Source organism: Mus caroli, unplaced genomic scaffold (genome assembly GCF_978045245.1).
Source record: "Mus caroli unplaced genomic scaffold, Mus_caroli_1 scaffold_4, whole genome shotgun sequence".
NCBI classification, from domain to species: domain Eukaryota; kingdom Metazoa; phylum Chordata; class Mammalia; order Rodentia; family Muridae; genus Mus; species Mus caroli.
The window spans coordinates 15493411-15516915 of NW_028227259.1; the positions used below are offsets into that span (position 1 = coordinate 15493411).

A 23505-nucleotide genomic window follows, 5' to 3' on the forward strand; every position below is an offset into this window, starting at 1 on the left:
ATTGCTATTGCATAGCATGCCAAATATATTCTTATTGCAAGAACCTTGGATACTCCCTCACTTTGCTAAGTACAGTTTTTTAGGTAATTACCAAACATAGTTCTTTGTTTCCTGAAGTAAACTGTTTGGAGTATCTGTGGAAGAAACTACTTTCCTGTCTGCTTTCTGGGGGGAAAAATTTATCGTCAAAAAAGCAAACTAGTCAAAATCCCAGCATGGAGGGATCATGAATTTCAACCATTGACTGAGAAGCCATTGACAACTGATATTTTCTAGATCTCAGTGATTAACTTTAATAAGGGTGTAACCCCTAAGAGACTATCCATACTCAAAGCAGCTGGCCTTGAAGCTGTGCACATACAGGCAGTGTGTTTTCCTTGTTTTTTCATTTGTATTGATGGAGCACAAGAAGGGGAGAGGAAAAAAAATGAAAGTAAAATAGGTGAGGAACAGGAGTAAAGGAAAAATTAGTTGATTTAATCACAATTTTATATATATATATATATATATATATATATATATATATATATATATATGGAATTTTCATGTAATTAGAATATAGCATTGGTCTAAATGACTCAATAGCTACCCATTAAAAAAATTTGCTGTACATTAACAAACTAAAATCAAATGTTGTCTTATCAACTGGAATGCTACACAAAAGATTATTACATTGAGTATAATTAATATTAATGTGTGCAGAATTATGAATGTGTTGTATACTGATGTCTATTTTCTCATTTGTACCTAGGGAGAGTGGTGCAATTTGATGTGTGGCCTTGTTGGAATAGGTGTATCACTGTGGGTGCAGGCTATAATATCCTAGCTCTAGCTTCCTGGAGACTCTGATTCTGCTAGCAGCCTTCAGATTAAGATGCACAATTCCCAGCTCCTCCTATACCATGCCTGCCTATATGGTGACATGTTGCAGCCTTGATGATACTTGACTGAACCTCTGAAGCTGTAAGTAGCCGCAATTACACATTGTCATTTATAAGATTTGCCTTGGTCATGGTGTTTGTTCACAGCAGTAAAAGCCTAACTGAGACACTGGGTGTGGTTGTTTCAATCTTCCAGTCTCAGAGAGTATCACTATTAATAGGTGAGGCCATGCTGACATAGATTTGGCGTTGCTGGAAGAAATGTGTCACTGTGGGAGTAGCAATTAAGACCCTTCTCCTGGCTACCAATGACAAAAACTTCTCCTGTTTCAATTCAGAAAATGATATAAATTCTTACCTCTTCAAATGCTATGACTATCTATACCTATAAAGCAATAATCCAGCCCCAATTAAAAGTTGTTGTTTTTTCTTAAAGTGTTTTTTTCATGCTGTCTCTGTAGAACAATAGAAACCCTAACTAAGTCAGACTTTGCCAACAGGAGTGAGATATTGACCTAATAGACCTGACCTTGTATTTCTTTGGAGAAATGTGGATTTGGGGACCTTTGATTTGGAGTGTGGTGCATTGCAATAAGGGGTGCTTTTGTCCATTCCTACAAGAAATATGGAAGTAATTGGTACTGAGGGTGACTTAAAGTGATGCAAAAGGTTTTATAAGAGGAAGATATCAGTATGTAGCCTAGAAACTGTTCGAGTGGTATTTGGGGGGAGAAACTGGCTGCTTTTGCTATTATCTGAAGAGACTGAGGAGGCCCAGTCTAGCATGAAGAGAGTCAGGAAAATTGCATGACAACTGAACTCTAACAAGAGCCCAGCATAGACTTTGTCCTCTGGTTCACTCCCATGAAAGTGTTTTGATAAATTTTACCAAGCTGCTAAAGGAAAAATATAAAATATGAAGTGAAATGGAGCTGGATCCTGTGTGGAAGGAGATAAGCAGCTTGAGGGAGTGATGATCTCAGGGCAAGATTCCAACTAGCTAAGCTCATTGTCATTGCACATAAACTAGCAATAGTTTTGTGATATTCAGCAGTATTACCTGGTTATAGTTTTTATTTATACTTTTATTTGTATTTTAATGTGGAATGAACTACTATCCAGAAATGGAGGGTCCTCTTGTGATCCAGAACTTGAGGCTGAATGCACAGGCTTTTGATTTATATCTTGAAGAACCATGGCCATGAGATGCTCCAGTAGATCTCCAAATTCAAGTCCAGTCTAGAGAGAGAGTTGCAGGTAGACATTAGCTTAGAGCCAGGCATGGTAGACCACTGCATTCATCCCAGCGTTCAGAAGACAGAGCCCTGAAGATCTCTGCATTCAAGGTCAGTCGACAGAGCAAGTTCCAGGACCACCAAGCTTAGGCAGTGAGTGAAATCATTAAAAATGGAGATTTGGTGATGATGTAATAGAACAAGGAGACATTTTCCAGCCCCAGCAAGAAGCAGAGCTTGGTGGCTTCAGCCACATGGCTCTGCTTTTGCAGTCAAGAAGAGGGGGTTACTGGCACAATTGACAATGCTTAGCAGGGGCTTAGAAATTAGCAGTGGTTACGAAGAGACCAACAGGGTAGACCCTCTAGCATCACTTACATATACTCTCCTTTGACTTCTTCTTTCCAATTTCCTTCCCCTTGATCCCCTTTATGTTTCCTATTGCTTATTAATTTGATGCTTTCTATAGGCTTGGTGTTTATTGCTTTTATTATGTTAGGAATGTATCTTGTATCCTTCTACTCTGGAGGACTTTTAACACGAAGTTGTGTTAGTTTCTCAGCATCCAATAAGATGATCATTGGATTTTTTTCAGTGTTTTTTTTTTTTTTTTTTTTTTTAGTCGTTTGTTTGTTTGTTTTTTTGTTCCTGTTTGTTTGTTTCTTTTATTTGTTTGTTTGGATTGAGTTCATGGATGTTCCTATTTTGATCCATACCTGAATCCCTAAAATGAAGCCTACGTGAACATCCTAGATGTTGTCTTTGATGTGTTCTTGGATTTTTTGTGTGATAATTGAATGAGTCATTTTCCATGAATGTATATAATGGAAATTCTTCTATATTCCCTTTTCATGTAGTGTCTTTTTGTGATTTAGTTACCATATTGACTGTGGCCTCAGAGAAGGAATTTGACAAAGTTCATTCTGTTTCTATTTAGTAGAGTAGTTGGAGGACTATTGGTATTAGGTCTTCATTAAAAGATTGGGAGAATTCTGCATTAAAACGATGTGGTCCTGGGTTTTTTTGTTTGTTTGTTTGTTTGTTTGTTTTGGGCGGGGTGGTGAGTGAATAACGTTTGATGACTTTTTTCTTCTCTCTTAGGAAATATAGGATTATTTAGTTACTTTATTAGATTTATATTCAACTATGGAAATTGATATGTCTAGAATATCACCCATTTCATATTTTTTTCAATATTATGTGTTTTAGGCTTTTGATATCAGACCTAATTATTCTTTGAAGTTCATCACTGTTCATTTTTATATTTTCCCTTTTCATTTCAGATTTTGGTAATTTGTGCTTTGTCTCTCTGCCTTTTATTTCATTTGGGTAAGGGTTTTTCTATCTTGTTCATTTTCTCAAAGAGCCATCTCTTGGATTCCTTGAGTCTTTTAATTATCCTCTTTGTTTCTCATGAATTGATTTAATTTCTGTTTTATTTCCTGCCATCCAATCCTACCAAACTCTCAATGGGATGAGGCTTTGCCTCACCTTGGGAACTGCAGCATGTAATAAAAACGTTCTTGCTGTTATTTGTGATGGGTGATGCACATGACAGCCTCACTAAAAACCTTGCCTAGCCAGGTTTAAGGGTATATTGAATTAGCCCACTCTGTCAGTGTTACTTGCAAGGTGCCATGAGAGATTAACCAAAGTCAGTATACACCTCCACTATATTTTTCACTTCTTTCTTTCCAGTCATATTTGAAAAAAATTATAATGGGTTTATGAATGCACACACACACACACACACACACACACAGGCAGACACATAGACAGTGACAGAGACAGAGACAGAGTGACAGACAGATAGAATGAATTTGTGGGAGATAAGTTCCTTCTACTATTTTGTTCCCTAAGAAGGAACTCATGTTTCTAGGTTTGGAACCAAATATGAATACCAGTTGATGCATCTCATCAGCTGATCATCTCAACCAAAACATTTCATGAGATTTATCTGTATTTATGTTCTTTGTGATTTTTTTATTTGTGTGTGTATATGTGTGTGTGTCATTTATTGACATTGTGCACGTTCTTTGCAACCTTAGAATAATGTGTAAATTAACAAAATAACAGAACAAATGAAATCCCTGGAAAAAGCTAAGGGCTGAGTAGCCTGGAGATTCGAGGGACTTGACAGCACCTATGGAGAACTTCTTTTCATTGTAGGTTAACCCTCAAACTGCTCATTATTTTTCTTCTGCAGTAGCCCCCAGACTAGGGATTAACCTACTACATTGTGAAATCTGGCAAATATTCTACCACTGAATTACATCCCAGGGCTGGAACCCAATTCATCTTCTGTAACAATTACAGGACAAGCTGAATGAAGACATTCAAACAACAATGTGGCCATCCCATGACTGGTTCATAAGAATGGCTTAAAATAGCTATCTGGTGAGAAAATAAGGAGACTCACTCCACACTGTATATTAAGGACCATTTAGTCTGTCATGTCACATGTGAAAGAAAAAAAAAAAAAACTCCAGATTTACCAAACCCACCATCATACTTGAGTAGACTTAGAAAGACCCAGGCCCCTCCAGTCTCTAAGGTATTCTAGGAGTCGCCACAAATACAATAGTAACATGCTAGTGTAGTCTTAATTTTCTCTCATTAGTCTCACCTTGCTTCTAATATACTGCTGTGTGAGGCATTGTGCTATGCACAGACAGGTTGGTCTCTAGTTGAGCTGTGGTCTGAACCCCGGAAGGGTGATAATTCACCTACATGACATGGTAGAAATGCCCTCATGCTCCTGCAACTCTGGCTCCTGCCTAAGTTACCGCCCCCCCATAGCACCCACATAGGAAGCATGGCTAGATGTAAAGTAGGCAATTTCCCAAGCTTCTTACCTTCAGTCTAAACTCCTCCCCAGTTCCTTAGCAACAGTAAAGAATGAATATAAGGGTGGCTGCTTGGCTCCACCTCACACTGTTACTTGTCTCTCTCATACTTCTTACTCTCAACCCTCTCCTCTCACTTTGTCTTCTCCTCTCCTCTCTCTTCTCTTCTCCCTCTCTCCCTCTTATTCTCTCTTTCTCTCTAGGCTTCCCCTGTCTCATTCTCTCTTGCTCTTTCTCTCTCTAGCCTTCCCCCTCCCCCCCTCTCTCTTTGCCTCTCTCCTATCTTTCCCCTGCCTTTCTAAAATAAAGCTCTAAAACCACAGTTTGTCTCTGTTCATCAGGTCTGTGCTCAATCTTGTCAGAATGGGAACCTCTCTTTCCTCATCCCATTCTCCCATTACCACAGGGCTTTAGAGAGTAGCCCTGGGGCTCCCAGGTTGGGCTCCCCATTGTCTACTCAATGAAGAGTGAGTCAGAGGCTTGGATGCCCACCTGGGGCTGAGTGGAAAGAGTCTGGCAGCCCTCCCATGTCCACCTGACCAGAGCATAGGTGGGACACTGGTGGGATTTGGGTCTTTCCTCTCTCTCTTCACCAGGGCGCCGTTTTAGTTTCCACACTGCTGATGAACTTCTCTGTCAGTTCATAAAAATCAGAAGACCTAAAGTAGAGAGTAACCAAAGCCTCTATCCTGATACTCTGCTGAGATTTTAAATGTTCTGTGTGTCAATACTATTTGGTGAATACTTCCTCCACACTATAATACTCTGACTAATCTCCAGTCTCAATTAATTATTTCTATTCCATTAATTGGACAGCAGTCATCTGGAAGAAGCCCTTTCTCAATATACTCCAAGATCTTCTATGGGAAAAGGTCAGCTGCAACTGTGTCTCCTAGGTTCCCCCTTGCACGGTCATGCTCTCCACCAGAAACATGTGGCCACAGCTGCAGGCTCAATTCACTGTGGCTGCTCTTGAGCTTCCTCCCCACATTGCTCATGTTAAGTTACTTTTGTTCTTACTAAGAGGGTTTCATCAGCCCAACAGAGCCTACAGGAGGCCAGACTCAGTTCTGAATTTTAAGGATATGCCTAATCTACATGGTCATCCTAGATTATCAGTAAGAGATCTGCTCTAAAATTGAAAATCAGGGATGCTGGGGTATGATCCTGAGCACACAGCCAGCAGTGGTAACACCAGAGCCCTGCATACACGCCAGGCAGCCTAGGAGAATGAGCATGCACAGCTCACGCACCTGCACCTACACATCTCCTGAGTTTTCTCCACTTACTTGGAGGTGATCCAGTCCACCTGATCCAGCACAGGCTCTAGAAGGACAAAGGGCACCAGCAGAAGGTGTGGGGAATGTACTGCTCTCTCAACACACCCACATGGGGCCTAAATGTCCCTAAACAGGGTCTATCATTCCTTCTTCTGGCCTCTGAGTTTACTACACTCAGGAAGGGCTGCAGACATACAGTAGGAAATAAAACCATTCACGTAAATAACTATATCTCTAAACAGCACAAAAACAAAAAAAGAACCAACCAAACAAACAAAAAACCACAGCAAATGTACGTTCAAGAACAACATGACCTACCAAATAAAATTTCAAAGCCTGACTTAGAAAGCCATTATCTCTATTGTGTGGTTGTCACTGATGCTGTAGTGCAAGCAAAACTGAGGCACATGGCTCTGGCCTTCTTGATTTAATTTCTATTCCCTTGGGAATGTTTTTATTTCCTCAGCAGCATAGGAGCAATGACTGTATATTAATCAATATCTGGTCCACAGTGTCAGTCAAGTATGTGTGTGAAAGAGTACTATATTTTAGGTGTAGGAGAATATATAGTAGCATGAATACAGTGTGGAACTGATTGCACCATAAAGTGTGTTTCCAAGGATTAAGCCATATATATCCACAAGAGACCATCTTCTTCTATACCCCTTGGTGACATTGACTTCACTCTGTAGCCCAGGCTGCCTAACACTTACATAGATCCATTTCTGGCTGTGGGTTCTAGGTTTACAGGAGGGGAGAGGAAACCTGAATAAGGAAGATGGTCTCAAGAGTCAAGAGTTGTAATTCAATTTTTATTTATAAGAAATACAATGTTTAATAAACAAGCTTTAAAAGTACAATTACTAAAAAGAGATAAAAGAAAAACCCAACCATGAAAAATAAACCAAAACATATAAATTCAGCAAAACATAAATAAAGAATAAAACAATAAAGAGCAAAACTTGTTAACTGAAAATTATTGTCCATCAGCACATGTTCACTGCATATAAAGTAGTACAGTCCTACAGCCTGTATCTCCTGTTGGACTGCTGTTGGCAGGGCAGTCACCTCACTGGTCTCTCAAGAGGTGTTGCCAGAACAGGAAAGGGAATAACACCCTGAATTAGCTGGCTCCCTGGCTTCCTCCTATTCACACAGAGGAAATGTACTGAGTGTAATAAGATTCATCCATGGTAGAATATGGATGTTCAGGATGGAGTTCAGCAGGGGGCTCCTGACGTGGAAACTCATTCTGCAGGAGGCTCTCTTCCTGGGCTGTGAACATTTCAGATCTTGCTGGAGTCTCTGAGTCCTAGGAGAGGAAGGCAGGTCTTAAGACACAGACTTGATGGAGACCTAAATATCAGCTGTCAGACTACTGTCTCCTACCACCTCAACAGGACAGTTAATACTGATCTATTATCTGAAACCATTGCTGTTATATTCATGCAGGGCAAAATGTCAAACAACACTCACAAACACATGAACTGGCAAGCTGTCACTCAGACTTCTATGCTTGCAAACTAAAAATTGGGCAATAGGAAGAGACCTCATTGGATTGCAAGAAGAAAGGAGAAGCCCACCAGCCCACTAGATTAATGACCATGAGAAGCATTCAATTGATATTTGCATTCGATTTTAACCCTGGAAGGCTCTTCTCACCTCAAGTCACATGACCCTTGCATGACCTCTGTCCCAGGACCTAGATGCTGCTCATAGCTCTGCATACCATCCCACTCATCATGAACCCATGCAGAAATGTGGTGTGTTATTCATCTGTCACCCTTTCTAGACTTCAGATTAAAGCAGAGCAGCAAGATACACTTGCCAATGATTTAGTTTCTGACAAGAGGCTATCTTCCCAGAATATGTGTGTATAAAAAGAGCAATGAACAACTACATTCCATGAGGTGGGTAGCTGTGGGAGTGTGGATTAGAAAGGTGGTAGGGGAAAGCAAAGATGAATCTAATGGGGCCAATGGTGTCAGACATTATTGCCTTGACTGAGCTGCTTGTCCCTACCTGAACTTGTTGGGTCTCATGGTTGCTGGTCTGTTCCTGTTCGTCTTTACCATTCAGGTTCAAGTCAACCAAATATTTCTCAATGAGAGCCCAATCAATCTGTACATCCTCACTCTCCTGCTTCAGTGTCATGGACATCTTAATACGATTCTTCTCCATCATGAGCCGGCTATGTAGGTTTCTGGAAACAACCTCTGCATAGTAAGATCCTGCAGCCTCCTCCTCTCATTCTTATGTATAGGCCCATTATCCCCACCAGGACCCTGGTTCCCATGAAGACCTTATACTATCCCACTCAATAAATCCATGACAGCTGCATGAACAGTAAACAGCTGTTTCAGGGAAGAAGAAATTATTGCCACAGCCCTAACACTAATAAGGGTCCATGTCTCTCCAAAAGAAAGAGGGGTCTCCATCTATCCATGACTGCCCAATGCACTAGGGCAATATCAATTAGTAGGGTGCAAATACCATCAGAGTAGATCAGCAGACCCAATGGGAGGGCATTCTATCCTTGTGTTATGTCACACTCAGCTCTCTAAAACACTGCCTGAGAACCAGGCTCTCATTATTGCATAATAACCATGCACAATCACTCTTCCATTGAGAGGCTTCTAAGGATGCCTGGACAATGCTGGGAGGGGTAACTGTCTCTTACAGATTTATAAAAACTGAGTCTATTATCCCACAACACACTGATGGCTAAAAGCAGAAGGGGTAGAACCAGAATTGCAGACTCTCCAGTCCAGAAACCAAGGAAGGCAGAAATTGCAATTCCAGTGTTGATTTGCTTGCTAACTGGTACTTACAAATAGAAGTTTATCTCCTTCCTGAGCTCCTGGATGTTCTTTTGGGCCTCAATTATCTCCAACTCTACGTTGTTCACAGAGGACATGATCTGCCTCTTCTTTAATGAGAGTTGTTCATAAAATGGATTTATCTTCTCCAAGGGCCTGGTCATAGGAAGTCAGAACTCCATGAACATGGGCATTTAGGAACACATTTCTCAGGCTGAGTGCTGGACTACCCCAGGCATGGAAAGCACATTCTGGATTCTACATACTGGGATGATCTTCAGCTTTGAAAATTTGTTATCCTCGTGCAGGACAGCAGAAGCTAAGCATGAACATGAAGGGTTCCCTGGCTCCCTGTGTTGACTCAGTAGGATTAGATATTTTAGTCTAACCAGCTCTGTTCTCAAGAGCCTAGGACACAGATCTTTGCCCACCAGAGACCTGTGATTACATTTTTCCTGTTTTCCCAACTGGGGTGGTAAATCCTGAATAACTTATAATAGAGAAATAGACATGACACATAATCCTGGAGACATCAGGATCATGATATCTCCACAGCTTTATAATATGCCCAAGGGATACAAGGGTATGGACAATTGTGACCACATAGGCAAAGAACAGTGTTGAATAAAGTGGGGGCTCTGAGACTTCAGCACTAACATCAGCTTGACATTGTTATGATGATAAATCCTCAATCCAAAACACAGACCCTATAAGTTCCCAAGTTTGGAGGAAAAATTAAACGTACAAAACTCATGCACATGTAGGACATGTGAACACACAGACTCACAGACTTGAAAACACACATGCACACACACACACACACACACAAAGAGGAGAAAAGGAAACAGTCAGAGAATGAGAGACAGAGACAGAAACAGAGAGCACAATGAGATGCCAAAGAAATGTATACAACATTACTATCTCACAGCATAAGGCAACAAAGAGAAACAGGAATGAGCCCCAGGCCTCCTATACATGCACTGAGAAGTACAATGTGGGACCAGCCCCCGAGAGATAATACGAGGAGCTTCCAAGCACTCAGTCACCTATCAGGCAAGTATAAACACTCACCATAAACTCATATTACCTAGGACCTCACAAAGCCATATCCTGTCAAGTGCTTTCCAAGTGCATGCTAGGAACTCACTCTCCACTGCCTCTATCCCTGAATTCTTTACTCAGAATACAAGTATTTCTTTTCTACTGGAGGATGCAGAAGAAGAGTCCATTTCTCATCTCCCTCCTGACCAAGCTTCAGGTTCTGCCTCTCCACCATGAAGTATTCATGGATATGAGGCTGGGAATAGGGATGATCTGGTGTTACATCTTTATAGGTCCCACCTCCTTCAAAGAATAAGATGAGGCTGACATTGAAGACCCCATACTGACACCACAGGGTTTGAAGCAATGAGTACCTCTTTTTCATGGATCTCTCTGCGAAAGTGATCAGGCGATCTCTCTGCTCATTTCTCTTCTGGGTAATGAGGTGCAGCTCTGTGGTCAGCCTCTCCATTTCCATTTTGAACTCTTTCTCGCTTAAGTCAGGCACAGTGAGTGATATCCTTCTGGGAGCCCCTGTAGGTAGAAGAACACAAGAATAATTTCAAGTGAGAATGCAGAGTGTTGTTAGATCATCAAGAAAGAAAACCTGCCTGGAAACTACTGACACTTGAAGGAGTTTGGTCTGGGCTTGAGATGCCACCACTTTGGGTCTCAGTTCTACCAGTACTCTAGAGAGACAACGAGATGTAAACAGCCAGGGGTTTCCTCTGTCTCCCCAAACATGCTTATTATTACCAGAGAGATTGCTTACTCAGGATGATTATCAACTGAAGAGAGTGCAATTTGGCTTCAGAGCCATCATTCCCATGGTTTCACAAGTCAGATGGTAAAATCAGTATTCTCAAGTACTTTAGTGCTTGGAGATCCTTAGATCTCGTACCCAGTTATGCTAGGCCTAGTATGTGGGCTTGAAAAGTCATGCAGTGTGAGAACATGGTCAAAATACTATCAATTCCCCCTACTGAAACACCAAACACCCAAGAAGTAGCAAGAGGATTCCATCTCTGTCTGGGTGTATCTACTCTGACAGGTATGTGGTTACAGTATAGAAATACCTGCCACTAAACTGGTGATAAAGAAAGATAAAGTGGGAACTGCCATGGACAAGAGGTTAGAGTCTTTCTGAGAACATGAGGTCATGGCCTGGAGCACAATTCTCTCTATCATTCTACTCCCAAATACCCACTGAAGCTAAAGAACACTAGGAGTGAAATACATTCATGCCCTTCCCTAAAAGGGCATAAGTTAGACACTCTGTGACTTCTGATGGTCTCCTTGTGTCCCCATGTAATACCCACAATACTCAGAGAATGTAAGTACTTGGAGTTCTTAGCATAAGAGTTTTGGCCTTGCCAACTCCTGCTTAGGGGATGGAGAAAGAAATGTTCTGAAATCTTGATGTTCAAGAACTTTGATAATTATTGAATTTCTTTTGCTACCCAGAGACTCCAGTTTCTGATCCACATTACTAGAAAGGCCATCTCAGGCCACCCCTTCCAGAGAGCTCAATATCCACTTCCCAGGACTTACTCCACATTCTCCAAGTCCACCTCCTTCTTCCTTCATTACTCTCTGATGGAAGGCCAGCATCTGTCCTCCTCTCTCTGGCCTCTCTCCCATTCACACTGGCTCTTCCAAAAAGATTGAGGAGCCGAGAAAACATGTCGACCAACCTAGTGGCTCGACACTGAGTGAGAATCCTAAGTGAGCTTGTTGCTACAACACTGGTGACATCACAGGACATGCCAAGAACTTCAGGGATTGCTGATGTCATAGGCTACAACCTTTGACTCCCTGCTAATGTTCTTCCTTTACTGACAGGAAGCTGATGTGTAACCTGCCAGTATAGCTGAATACATTTTGTTCTCTGTCCAGCCCTTATTTCAGATTGTTGGTGTAATATGCTGTCTCTTGTGAGACGATGCCGGGGCCTAGCAAACACAGGAGTGGATGTTCACAGTCAGCTATTGGATGTATCACAGGGCTCCCAATGGAGAAGCTAGAGAAAGTACCCAAGAAGCTAAAGGGATCTGCAACCCTATTGTTGGAACAACATGATGTACTAACCAGAACCCTGGAGCTCTTGTCTCTAGCTGCATATGTATCGAAAGATGGCCTAGTCGGCCATCACTGGAAAGAGAGGCCCATTGGACTTGCAAACTTTATATGCCCCAATATAGGGGAATGCCAGGGCCAAAAGAATGGGAATGGGTGGGTAGGGAAGTGGGGGGCGCTATGGGGGACTTTTGGGATAGTATTGGAAATGTAATTGAGGAAAATATGTAATAAAAATATTTAAAAAAAAAAAAAAAAAAAAAAAAAAAAAGAAAAATAACTTGACTCACAGCAAGGTCATGGTGATCACATCCTGCTGTGTTCTGCATGACATTTGTTAATCTTACATGTTCCACAAACAGATACCCTTTCCTGGGGACTCTCCTGGGACACAGCCATTGAGCACATCCTCCTTCCAAAGCCAGGGTTTGTCCAGTCTTGATTGGCATTGCCTAAGTAATTCCTATGTATCAATCTGAGTGTTTCCTTTCCAAACCCCTCTCAGAAATGTCTCATCCTACCTTAAAATTTCCTCAATCAGCAAATGAACCATTAAAAACTACTGAGAAATCACACCAGTTTGAATATGCTGAGGTCTTGGGTGCTGAGCCATGGCTCCAGACATCTATCTTTGTTAACTTTTTAAGAAAAACAAAACAAAATAAAGACAAAACAAAACCACAGGGAGTGCATATCGAGTGGTCAGTTCTGATCAGGCCATTTTAGATATAAGAGTGCATAGTAACTGTGAATTGAATTGGTCCTATATATAGCTTTGTGGAACATTGTTTACCTGAGTTCAGTGTTTCTGTGGTTTGTTGGGTGAACCCTGGACAGGAACCCTTCCTTTCAGCAGCACATAGGACAATGAGCCGAGGTCAGGAATGGTGACATCTTGCTGTAAATTATGTTACCAGAAGAATGAGGGATTTATCCCTTGTGATAAGGATCAGTTGTCTCCTTGGTGCTTTTTAGGTCCCTGTTGGCCATGTGCAACAGGTTCAAAAGCCCAGTTCTGATGTATTTGGGATCCTTGTATGCCTATGATGATGTACTCAGACATGCCTAGAAACAACCAGAGCACTGTCAGAGAGCATGATAATATAAGGGAGGGAACATTACTGACTTCTTTTGCAGGATATTTGATCTAATTGTAAACCCCAAGATTGTGCTATTTTCTGAAAAAAAAAAAACCCAAAAACAAAAAACAAAAACAAAAACATAAACAAACAAACAATACCCTTTTTATGGTGTAGCTCATAACTAGCACAGACTTTTAACCCAAGAGCTTTCTCAATGCTGTACTTTCTTGTCTGTCTCAGGTGTAGCACACACCTTTATTGCAAGACAAAATAAAATCAACTCCAGGTCAAGAAGCAGAAGAATTAACCAGTTGAAAGGGAATGAAAATAACTAAACCAAAGGAAGGTCTTTAAGTTCAAGGACATTTAAGACAGTGGGGAGAGGGATAAAGAATGTGTTCCTTCTAAGAGGTCAGCAGAGTAGGAAGGTCAGCTGGGTGCTTTTCCTGACTCTCTGAGCTGGCTCCTGAGTCTGCATTCTTAAAAAGAAATGCCTGGCATATGTGTGTGTGTGCATGTGTGTGTGTGTGTGTGTGTGTGTGTGTGTGTGTGTGTGTGTGTGTGTCTGTTTTAAATTTATTTATTAATTATTCCATTTGATTACATCTCACATGATATACCTCTTCCTGGTTACCCCTCCAACAAACCTTGAAACCATATCTGCTCTTTCCTCCTCCCCTTTGCCTGGCTGAGGGTGCTCCTCAACCCACTCACCCTTTCTTTCCCTACTGCTTTAACAACACTCTACACTAGGGCATCAAAACTCTCCAGGACCAAGGACCTCCCCTCCCATTGCTTTCAACAAGGCCATCCTCTGTGACAATGTATCTGAAGCTATAGATCCCTCCTTATACACTCCTGGGTTTGTGGTCTAGTCTCTGGTAGCACTGGGTGGATGGTCCTTCCAGCAGATGTTGTTCTTCCAATAGATTTGGAATCTCTCTCTGCACTTCCAGCTTTTCCCCAAGATCCCCGAAGGAGTTCCGTGAGCTCAGTCTAATGGTTGGTTCCAACTGTCAGTTGCTGGCCAGACCTCCAAAAGAACTGTCACTAGAGATTCCTGTCCCCAAGTGCCTCTTGACCACAGGAACAGTGTCTAGTTTTGTTACTGCAGACAGGATGGATTCCCAGGTAGGGCAGTCCCTGGATGTCCCTGCCTTCAGTCTCTTCTCCATTTCTTGTCCCTGTTCATCCTTTGCTCAGGAACATTTCTGGGTTAAAACTTTGAGAGGGGTAGGTGTAACCAACCCTTGACAGAGGGCAATGGCTGGAGTAGGTGTGGGATGGGGTGGGCAGAAGAACACCTATCCACTGGAGGTGGTCCCTACAGGTTTTATCCTCCCCTTCTCTGAGCATTTCGTCTAAAGTCATCTCCTTTGTGTCTTGGAAGGCTCATGTTTCCCTGATGTCTGAGACCCTCAAGAGGCTATCCTCTGTTCCTCAGCCCCAACCCCTACATATTTTTGTCTGACTTTCTGACCATCAGTACCTCTCTCCCAACACTTACAAATACCTAATGCTGCCCCCCTTATTTCCTCCCCCTACACTTTCCCTTGCAGTTTCCCACTATACCTCCACCTACCATGATCATCTGTTCTCCCCTTAATGCAGGACTGAAGCATACATATACTGGTCTTCCTTCTAAGAACCATAATCTCTGTGGGTTGTATCATGGGCAGTGTGAGCTTTTTGGTTAACATCCACTTATCAGTGGGTACATACATGACTGTTCTTTTGGGTTACCTTACTCAGGATGACAGTTTCTAGTTTCCTTCCAATTGCCTGTGAATTGTATGAAGTCATTGTTCTTCATCGCTGAGTAGTACTCTATTCTGTTAATATACCTCATTTTCTGTATCCATTCTTGGTTGAGAGACATCTGGGTTGATTCCAGCTTCTGGCTATCATAAATAAGTCTGGTATAAACATAGGGGAACATGTGTCCTTGTTATGTGTTGGAATATTTTTGAAATATGCACAGTAGAGGTATAGCTGGGTTTTGGTAAAACTATTTGCAATTTTCTCAGGAACCCCCAGATTGTCCCACCAGCAATGGAGGAGTGTTTCTCTTTCTCCACAGCCTGTCTAACATCTGCTGTCACCTTCAGTTTTGATTTTAGCCATTCTGATTGGTATGAGGTGTAATATCAAGATTGTTTTGCTTTGTATTTCCCTAATGACTAAGGATGTTTAACATTTCTATAAGTATTTATCAGGCATTTGATATTTGTCCATTGGAGTCTCTGTTTGGCTCTGTACACCAATTTATAATAAGGTTATTTAGTTCCCTGGAGTATATTTTTGGTTGAGAGACTTTTTTTTTTATGGAAAATTTATTGCAACTCTCCAACTGCACATTATTTTTTCTTTTCAACGTCTTGCTCTGCAGCTTCCTTCGCCCTTTTTGCTCGGATGCCAAAGAGTCGGGCATTGGCACGGGCAATTCGGAGACTGGCAAAACCTTAAAGTTCTTCTCTTCTTCTGTGATAACTCTGGCCTTTTCCTTTTTGTACACATTCCGGATGGGCATCACGGGTCCTGTCAGCTGGGTGGCCAGGTTAAGTTCTTCAGCAGAACTATCTCCCTTCTTCGGAGCAGAAGGCTTCCTGGGGAACAGGATGAGCTTGGAGCAGTAGTCCTTCAGGTGCTGCACGTTGGCCTGCAGTGACTCCGTGGACTTGTTTCGCCTCCTTGGGTCCACAGAGATGCCTATGGTGCGAGCCATTTTCTTGTGGATGCCAGCCACCCTGAGCTCCTCCAGGCTGAAGCCCCTGCCAGCCCGGACCTTGGTGTGGTATCTCACTGTAGGGCACCTCACCATGGGCCTGATGGGCGGGACACGGGGCGAGGGGCAATGCAATGAGCTTTCGCCTGCTGGGCCTTGAGCCTGCAGATCTTGCGCAACAGCTGGTTGAACCAAGTGTCCACTCGCTGCTGCCAATCCTTGTGGAAGTGGGGCTTCAGGATCATGCCATTCCCGCTGGGCGCCATGGCTGCCTCCTATCCAGGAGAACGGCCTAGCAGAAAGGACCGGGCACCCCAACGCACCCTGGGCTTGTAGGGAGTCCCGACTCTTTTTTTTTTAGGAATTTTTATTTATTCTTATTCTGTGTCTGTAGGTGGTTTGTTTTTTTTTTTTTTCTGTGTACTACATGTATGCAAAGACAGAAGAAGGCATCAGATCCTCCAGCACTGGAGTTGTTGACATTTGTTAGCTGCTACATGAGTGCTGGGAGGTTGGGAGACTTCTAATGACAGCTTCTATTTCCTTGGTGATTATGGGGTTGTTGACCATGGTCATCCTTTTCTCCCCTTAATGCAGGATGGAGCATCCATACCGTGATCTTCCTTCTAAGCACCATAGGATCTGTGGGTTGTATCATGGGCATTGTGAATTTTTAGGTTAATATCCACTCATCAGTAAATACAAACATGTCTGTTATTTTGTGGCTGGGTTACCATACTCAGGATAATATTTTTTAGTTTCCTTCCAATTGCCTGCAAATTGTATGAAGTCATTGTTTTTAATAACTGAGTAGTACTCCATTTTGAAAATATACCAAAATTTCTGTATCCATTCTTCTGTTGAGGGACATTTGGGTTGTTGTCAGCTTCTGTCAATTATAAATAAGTCTGCTATAAACATTTGTCGTTGTTATGTGTGAGAATGCTTTTTGGATATATGCCCAGCAGAGGTATAGCTGGGTCTTAAGGTAAAACCATTTCCAATTTTCTCAGGAACCACCAGATTGATTTCCAAAGTGGTTTTACCAGCTTGCTGTCCCACCAGCAATGGAGGAGTGTTTCTCTTTCTCCAGGGCCTGGCCAAGATCTGCTGTCACCTTCATATTTGATCTTAGGCAATCTGATTGGTGTGAGGTTGAATCCCAAGATTGTTTTGATTAGTATTTCCCTAATGATTAAGGATGTTGAACATTTCTTTAAATGTTTCTCAGTCGTTCAAGATTCCGCCATTGAAGAGTCTCTGTTTGGCTCTTTACTACACTTTTTGGTTTGTTTGTTTGGCTTTCTTTTTCTTTTTTTTTTTGGTTTGTTTGTTTCTTTCTTTTTTTTTTTTTTTTTTTTTGAGACATGCTTCTCTGTATAGCCCTGGCTTTCCTGGAACTCACTTTTAGACCAGGTTGGCCTCGAACTCAGAAATCCACCTGCCTCTGCCCCCCAAGTACTGGGATTAAAGGCATGAACCACCAAGCCAGGCTTACTCCTCTTTTTACTTGTTTTATTAGTTCTCTGGAGTCTAACTTCTTGAGTTCTTCTTTATTTTAGATATACAGCTTCTATAAAATATTGATTTGGTAAAGATTTTTGGCAATCTGTGGGTTCCCATTTTGTCTATTGACAGTGTCCTTTGCCTTCCAGAAGCTTTTTAATTTTATGAGGTCCCATTTGTTGATAGTTGATCTTAAAACATAAGCCATTGATTTTCCATTGAGGAAGTTTACCCTGTGCTCAAGGATTTGAGGGTCTTCCACACTTTGTCTTCTGTTCGATTCAGCATATGTGGTTTTATGGGGACATACTTGATCCACTTGGACTTGACCTTTGTACAAGGAGATAAGAATGGATCAATTTGCATTCTTCTACATGCCAACTGCCCATTGAACCAGCACCATATGAACATGAGTTCTATTTTCCACTGGGTGAATTAGCTCCTTTGTCAAAGATCAAGTGATGATAGTAGTATGGCCTTATCTCTAAGTCATAGTTTTGTTTTTTTTTGTTTTTTTTTTTTTCGAATTCTCTACCTGCCTGTCTCTGTACCAACATCATACAGTTTTTATTACTATTGCTCTGTAATACTGCTTAAGGTCAGGTATGGTGTGAATCCCACAGAAGTTCATATATTGTTAAGAACATTTTTTGCTATCTTGGGTTATTTGCTATTCCAAATGAATTTGCAAATTGCTGTTCCTAACTCTATGAAGAAATGATTTGGAATTTTAATGGGAATTGCATTGAATCTGTAGATGTCTTTCAGTGAGATAACCATTTTTACTATGTTAATCATGCTAACGCCTTAGCTTGGTAGATTTTTTTCAGTCTTCTGAGTTCTGCTTTGATTTCTTGCTTCAGGGATTTAGAGTTCTTGTCATACAGATCTTTCACTTGTTTGGTTAAAATCAGAGCAAGATTTTTTATATTATTTGTGACAATTGTGATGGGTTTTGTTTCCCTACTATCATTCTCAGCCCATTTACACAGTGAGTAGAGAAATGCTACTGATTTCTCAAAGTTAATTTTGTGTACAGCCACTTTTGTGTTTATCAGTTGTAGGATCTCTCTTGTTGAATTTTTGGGGTCACTTATTTAAACTATCTATCATCTGCAAATTGTAATATTTTTAATTATTAAAATTATTACCCCTTTGATCTCCTTTTGTTGTCTCAGTTCTCTAACTAGAACTTGGAGCACTATATATTGAATAGGTAGGGTTTTGTCTTGTTGCTGATTCTAATGGGATTGCTTTGAGTTATTCTCCATGTAGTTTTATGTTGGCTATCAGTTTGCTGTATGTTGCTTTTCTTATATATAGGGCTGAAGCGTGAATTCCTGATCTCTCTATGACTTTTAACACAAATGGTTGTTGTATTTTGTCAAGTGCTTTTTCAGAATGTAATGAGATAATCATATGCTTTTTTTCTTTGAGTTTGTTTATATGTTTGTTTATGTAGTAGATTACATTGATGGATTTCCATATATTGAACAATCCCAACATTCCTGGATGAGGCCTACTTAATCACCAAGATTGATAGTTTTGATGTGTTCGTGGATTTGTCTTCCAAGAATTTTATTGAGTATATTTGCATCGATATTCATAAGGGAAATTGGTCTGAAATTCTCTTTCTCTGTTGGGTCTTTTTATGGTTTAGGTATCAGTATAACTGTAGCTTCAGAGAAAGAATTGAGCGGTTTTTCCTTCCGTTTCTGAGTTATGATAGAGCTTGAGATGTATTAGTGTTAGATCTTCTTTGAATGTCTGAAACCATCTGGTCCTAGACATTTTTGGTTGGGAGACTTCTAATGAATTCTTCTATTTCCTTGGCTGTTATGGGGTTGTTTAGATGGTTTATCTCATCCTAGTTTAGCTTTAGTACCTAATATCTGTCTAGAAAAATCATACATTACATCCAGATTTTCCCGTTTTGTTGAATATATCCTTTGGTATGGGATATGAGTATTTCTTTTTTATTTTCCTCAGTTTATGTTGTTATTTATTCTTGTTCATTCCTGATTTTGTTTATTTGGATATTGTATCTGTGCCCTCTGGTTAGTCTGGCTAAGGTTTTATTGATCTTGTTGATTTTCTCAATGAACCAACTCCTAACTTTGTTGATGCTGTGTAGAGTTCTCTTTGTTTATATTTGTTTGATTTCCCTGAGTTTGATAATTTCCTGCCATTTACTCCTCTTGGGTGTATTTTCTCCTTTTTGTTCTAGAACTTTGAGATGAGCTATTGAACTGCAAGTATATTATTTTTCCAATTCCGTTATGTAGGCACTCAGGACTATGAGTTTTGCTCTTAACACTGCTTTCATTGTGCCCCATAAATTTGGATATTTGGTACCTTCATTTTTATTAAATTCTAAAATGTCTTCAATTTCTTTATTTCTTCCCTGACTGAGTTATCACTGAGTAGGTAGGTGTTCAGCTTCCATGTGTATGTTTTTTTGTTTGTTTTTTTGTTTCTGAAGACTAGCCTTTGTCCATGGTGGGCCAATAGAATACATTGTATAAATTCAATGTCCTTCTATCTGTGGAGGTTTGCTTTGTGTCTAACTACATTTAGGGTGAAATTTTCTATAGATATCTGGTAAATCCATTTGGTTATTCATTTCTTTTCGTTTCACCATGTCTCTGTTTATTTTCTCTATCCCTGATCTCTGCATTGGTGAGTGTGTGTTGAAATCTCCTCCTATTATTCTGTGAGGTTGAATGTGTGCTTTGAGCTTCAGGATGGACTTTTTTTTTTTTTTTTTTTTTTTTACAGATGTGGGTACCTTTGCATTTGCTGTATAGATGTTCAAAATTGAGAGTTCATCTTAGTAGACTTTCCATTTGATGAGTGTATAGTTTCCTTCCCTATCTTCTTGATAAATTTTTGTTGAAAATCTATTTTATCGGCTATTAGAATGGCTACTCCAGCTTGTTCCTTGGGACCATTTGCTTGGAATAAATGTTTCCCAGCTTTCTACTTTGAGGTAGTCACTGTCTTTGACACTGAGGTGCATTTCCTGTATGATGTAAAATGCTGGGTTCCTCTTTGCATATCCTATCTGTTTGCCTATTTCTTTATTTTGGAGAATTGAGTCCATTGACTTAAGGGATATTAGGTACCAATGATTGCTGCTTCCTGTTATTTTTGTTGTTACAGGTGAAATTATGATTGTGTTATTTTTGTTGTTTGGGTTTCTTGGAAAAGATTAATTTCTTGGTTTTTCTTGGGTGTACTATTTCTTCTTATGCTGGACTTTTCCTTCAATTGTCCTCTGGAGTAGTGGATTAGTGGAAAGATACTGTTTAAATTTTTTTTGTTTGTTTTGGTTATTTGGTTTGTTTGTTTGTTTGTTTGTTTTGTGGTTTCTTAGTTTGTTTATTTTGGAATACTTCAAATATTCCAACGATGTTAACTGAGAGTTTTGTTGGGCATAGTATTCTTGGCTTTCATTTTTATTCTCCTAAGGTCTGTATGAGATCTTCTCAGGATCTTCTGGCTTTTGGAGTCTCTGCTGAGAAGTTTTATGAAATTCTCTTAGGTCTGTCTCTTGACTTTTTCACTTACTGCTTTCAATATTCTTTCTTTTTCCTGTGTTTTGGTGTTTTAATTATTATGTGTTGGGAGAATTTTATTTTTCACCCATCTGTTTGGTGTTACGTAGGCTTCTTGTGTATTTATGGACTTCTCTTTCTTTAGTTTAAGGAAGCTTTCTTCTATAACTTTATTGAAGATGTTTGCTGGCTCTTTGAGTTCGAAATCTTCACTTACTTCAATACCTATTATTCTTAGGTTCAGTCTTTTCATTGTATCCTGGATTTCTTGAATGTTTCGAGTTAAGAGTTTTTTGTTCTTGGTATTTTCCTTGACTGTTTTGTCAATACCTTTTATGTCATCTTTACAGCTGATATTCTGTCTTCTATCACTTGTATTTTCTTGGTAATGTTTGCATCTGTTCTTTTCCCGGTTTACCATCTCTAGGGCTGTCACACTTTTTGATTTCATTAATGTTTCTCCTTACATTTTGAGATCCTGAATGGTTTTGTTCAATTCCTTCACCTGTTTGACTAATTTTGCTGTATTTTTTAAAGGGATTTATGTTTCCTCTTTAGTGGCTTCTACTTGTTTACCTGTGTTCTCCTATATTTCTTAAGGGAGTTATTTATGTCCTTCTTAAATACTCTATCATCTTCATGGAATCACAATTTAGATTAGAATCTTGCTTCATCGGTGTATTGGGGTATCCATGGATTGCTCTGGTAGATGAACTGGGCTCTGATATTGCCAAGTCCAATTTGTTTTCTGTTGCTTATATTCTTTTGCTTAACTAAGAAGGTCTGTTATGTTTCTGTGGGTGGACTTAAACTTTGATTGTTTTTTAAAATTATTTCAAGGAATATACCATTGTGATCTACAAGCCCATGAAAAGAAAAGGAAACCTTACATAAAACTCATGTTATGATATGGTTGTGAAGTCCCTACAATGGAGTTCTTCAGAATAATTTTGAATAAAAGTGCTCACTGCATATAGCGAGATAGACAAAATTTACTTAAGTGAAGTAATTTTCAAACCTATGAAGATTAATTTTTACAAAAGTATGTTATAGACTTTCACTCTGAAAAACAAAATGAACCCAAAGAAAATATAAAAATGCAGAGTGTGAAGGATAAATAAATACACGTAAATAATTTTAAGTGCAGTTAGGCAAGGATATGACAATTTTATCAATAATTATGAAAAGGCTGACTCTGAGGCATTTACTTTTTCAATATCTCAGTCATTCCTGTATTTATTCATGCCACTGAAGACTTCATACATTATAACAAATATTCTAGGTTCCAAAGTCCCTTTTTTGTGACAAAACAGTCTATTCATGCTATATTATTACCCATGTATGGTATACTTCTGAATAAGATGAAGTAGTATCTTACTCAATAACACAGTTCATATTAATCTCACTCTTTCAAGATCTGCAACTCTCTTATTGATAGAAAACATTGTGTGTTATTAGGTGGATATTTTAATGCACTCTAGTGCCCTCCTATAGTATTCATAGGACTATAAAAGTATCATTTTATGCTAAGCCAATTATTTTTTCTGCTCTACTTCATATATTGCATTCCTGTTGCAAATTTTCTATCTTGTTGATAGGGAAACATTTCCCTCATTTGTAAGCAACAGTCCATGCTCTATCACTGACTTCGTTCACATAGTTTCTTTGGCAGACTCATATCCATTTATTTGACATGTTGCTATTGTATAGAGTGCCAAGTATATTCTTATTGCAAGAACTTTGTATACTACATCTCTTTGCTAAGAACAGTTTTATAAGTCCTTACCAAACATAGTTCCTGGTTTCCTGAAGTAATCTGTTTGCAGTATCTATAGAAGAAACTACTTTCCTGTCTGCTTTCTGGGAAAACAAAAACAAAAACAACGTTTATCTTCAAAAAAGCAAACTAGTCCAAATCTCAGCATGGAGGGATCATGAAATTTGACCATTGACTGAGAAGTTATTGACAACTGATATTTTCTAGGACTCAGTGATTAACTTTAATAAGAGTGTAACCCCTAAGAGACTATCCATACTCACAGCAGCGGGTCTTCAACCTGTGCACATACAGACAGTGTGTTTTCCTTGATCTTTCATTTGTTTTGATGGAGCACAAGGAGGGAAAGAGGAAAAAAATGAAAATAAAATAGGGGAAGAACTGGAGTAGAGGAAAAGGTAATTGATTTAATCACAATTATATATGTGGAAATTTACAGTAATTAAAATATAGCATTGATTTAATGACTCCATAGCTACCCTTTAAAGATAATTTTGTTGTACTTTTAACAATCTAACCAAAAAATTTGTGATATCAACTTGAATGTTTTATAAAAGATAATTACATTGAGTATAATTAATATAAATATGTACAGAATTATGAATGTGCTGATTAATGATGTCTAATTTGTGTTTTGTACGGAGAGAGAGTGGTGCTGTTTGGACTTGTGGCCTTGTTGG

The 23505-nt window shown here is 39.8% G+C and overlaps 1 protein-coding gene and 1 pseudogene across 2 annotated transcripts; both read right to left on the bottom strand.

Moving 5' to 3' along the window:
- Nucleotides 1-7392: 7392 nt before the first annotated feature.
- Nucleotides 7393-14071, bottom strand: LOC147004936 (disks large homolog 5-like). 2 transcript variants are annotated; one of them, XM_085836110.1, is made up of 6 exons: nt 14046-14071; nt 11654-11769; nt 10477-10636; nt 9074-9223; nt 8265-8445; nt 7393-7554 (listed from the first exon to the last, which is right to left on the bottom strand). In XM_085836110.1, exons 1-6 carry the CDS (start codon nt 14069-14071, stop codon nt 7393-7395), a joined length of 795 nt encoding a protein of 264 aa, XP_085692236.1. The 2 variants fall into 2 exon arrangements, with proteins under 2 accessions (XP_085692236.1, XP_085692235.1); XM_085836109.1 differs by lacking the exon at nt 14046-14071 and having other exon boundaries at nt 11654-11786.
- Nucleotides 14072-15592: 1521 nt separating this feature from the next.
- LOC147004937 (large ribosomal subunit protein eL13 pseudogene) lies at nt 15593-16263 on the bottom strand (annotated as a pseudogene).
- Nucleotides 16264-23505: the final 7242 nt, after the last annotated feature.

Excerpts from the sequence above, each read along its gene's own strand:
- LOC147004936 (XM_085836110.1), bottom strand. The coding sequence starts at position 14,071 with ATGGCCTTGTTGAAAGCAATGGGAGG. Across the intron at positions 8,446-9,073 it reads AAGGAGATAAACTTCTATTT|AAACCTACATAGCCGGCTCA; the intron begins GTAAGTACCAGT and ends GGTTGTTTCCAG. Across the intron at positions 7,555-8,264 it reads ATGAGACCCAACAAGTTCAG|GACTCAGAGACTCCAGCAAG; the intron begins GTAGGGACAAGC and ends TTCCTCTCCTAG.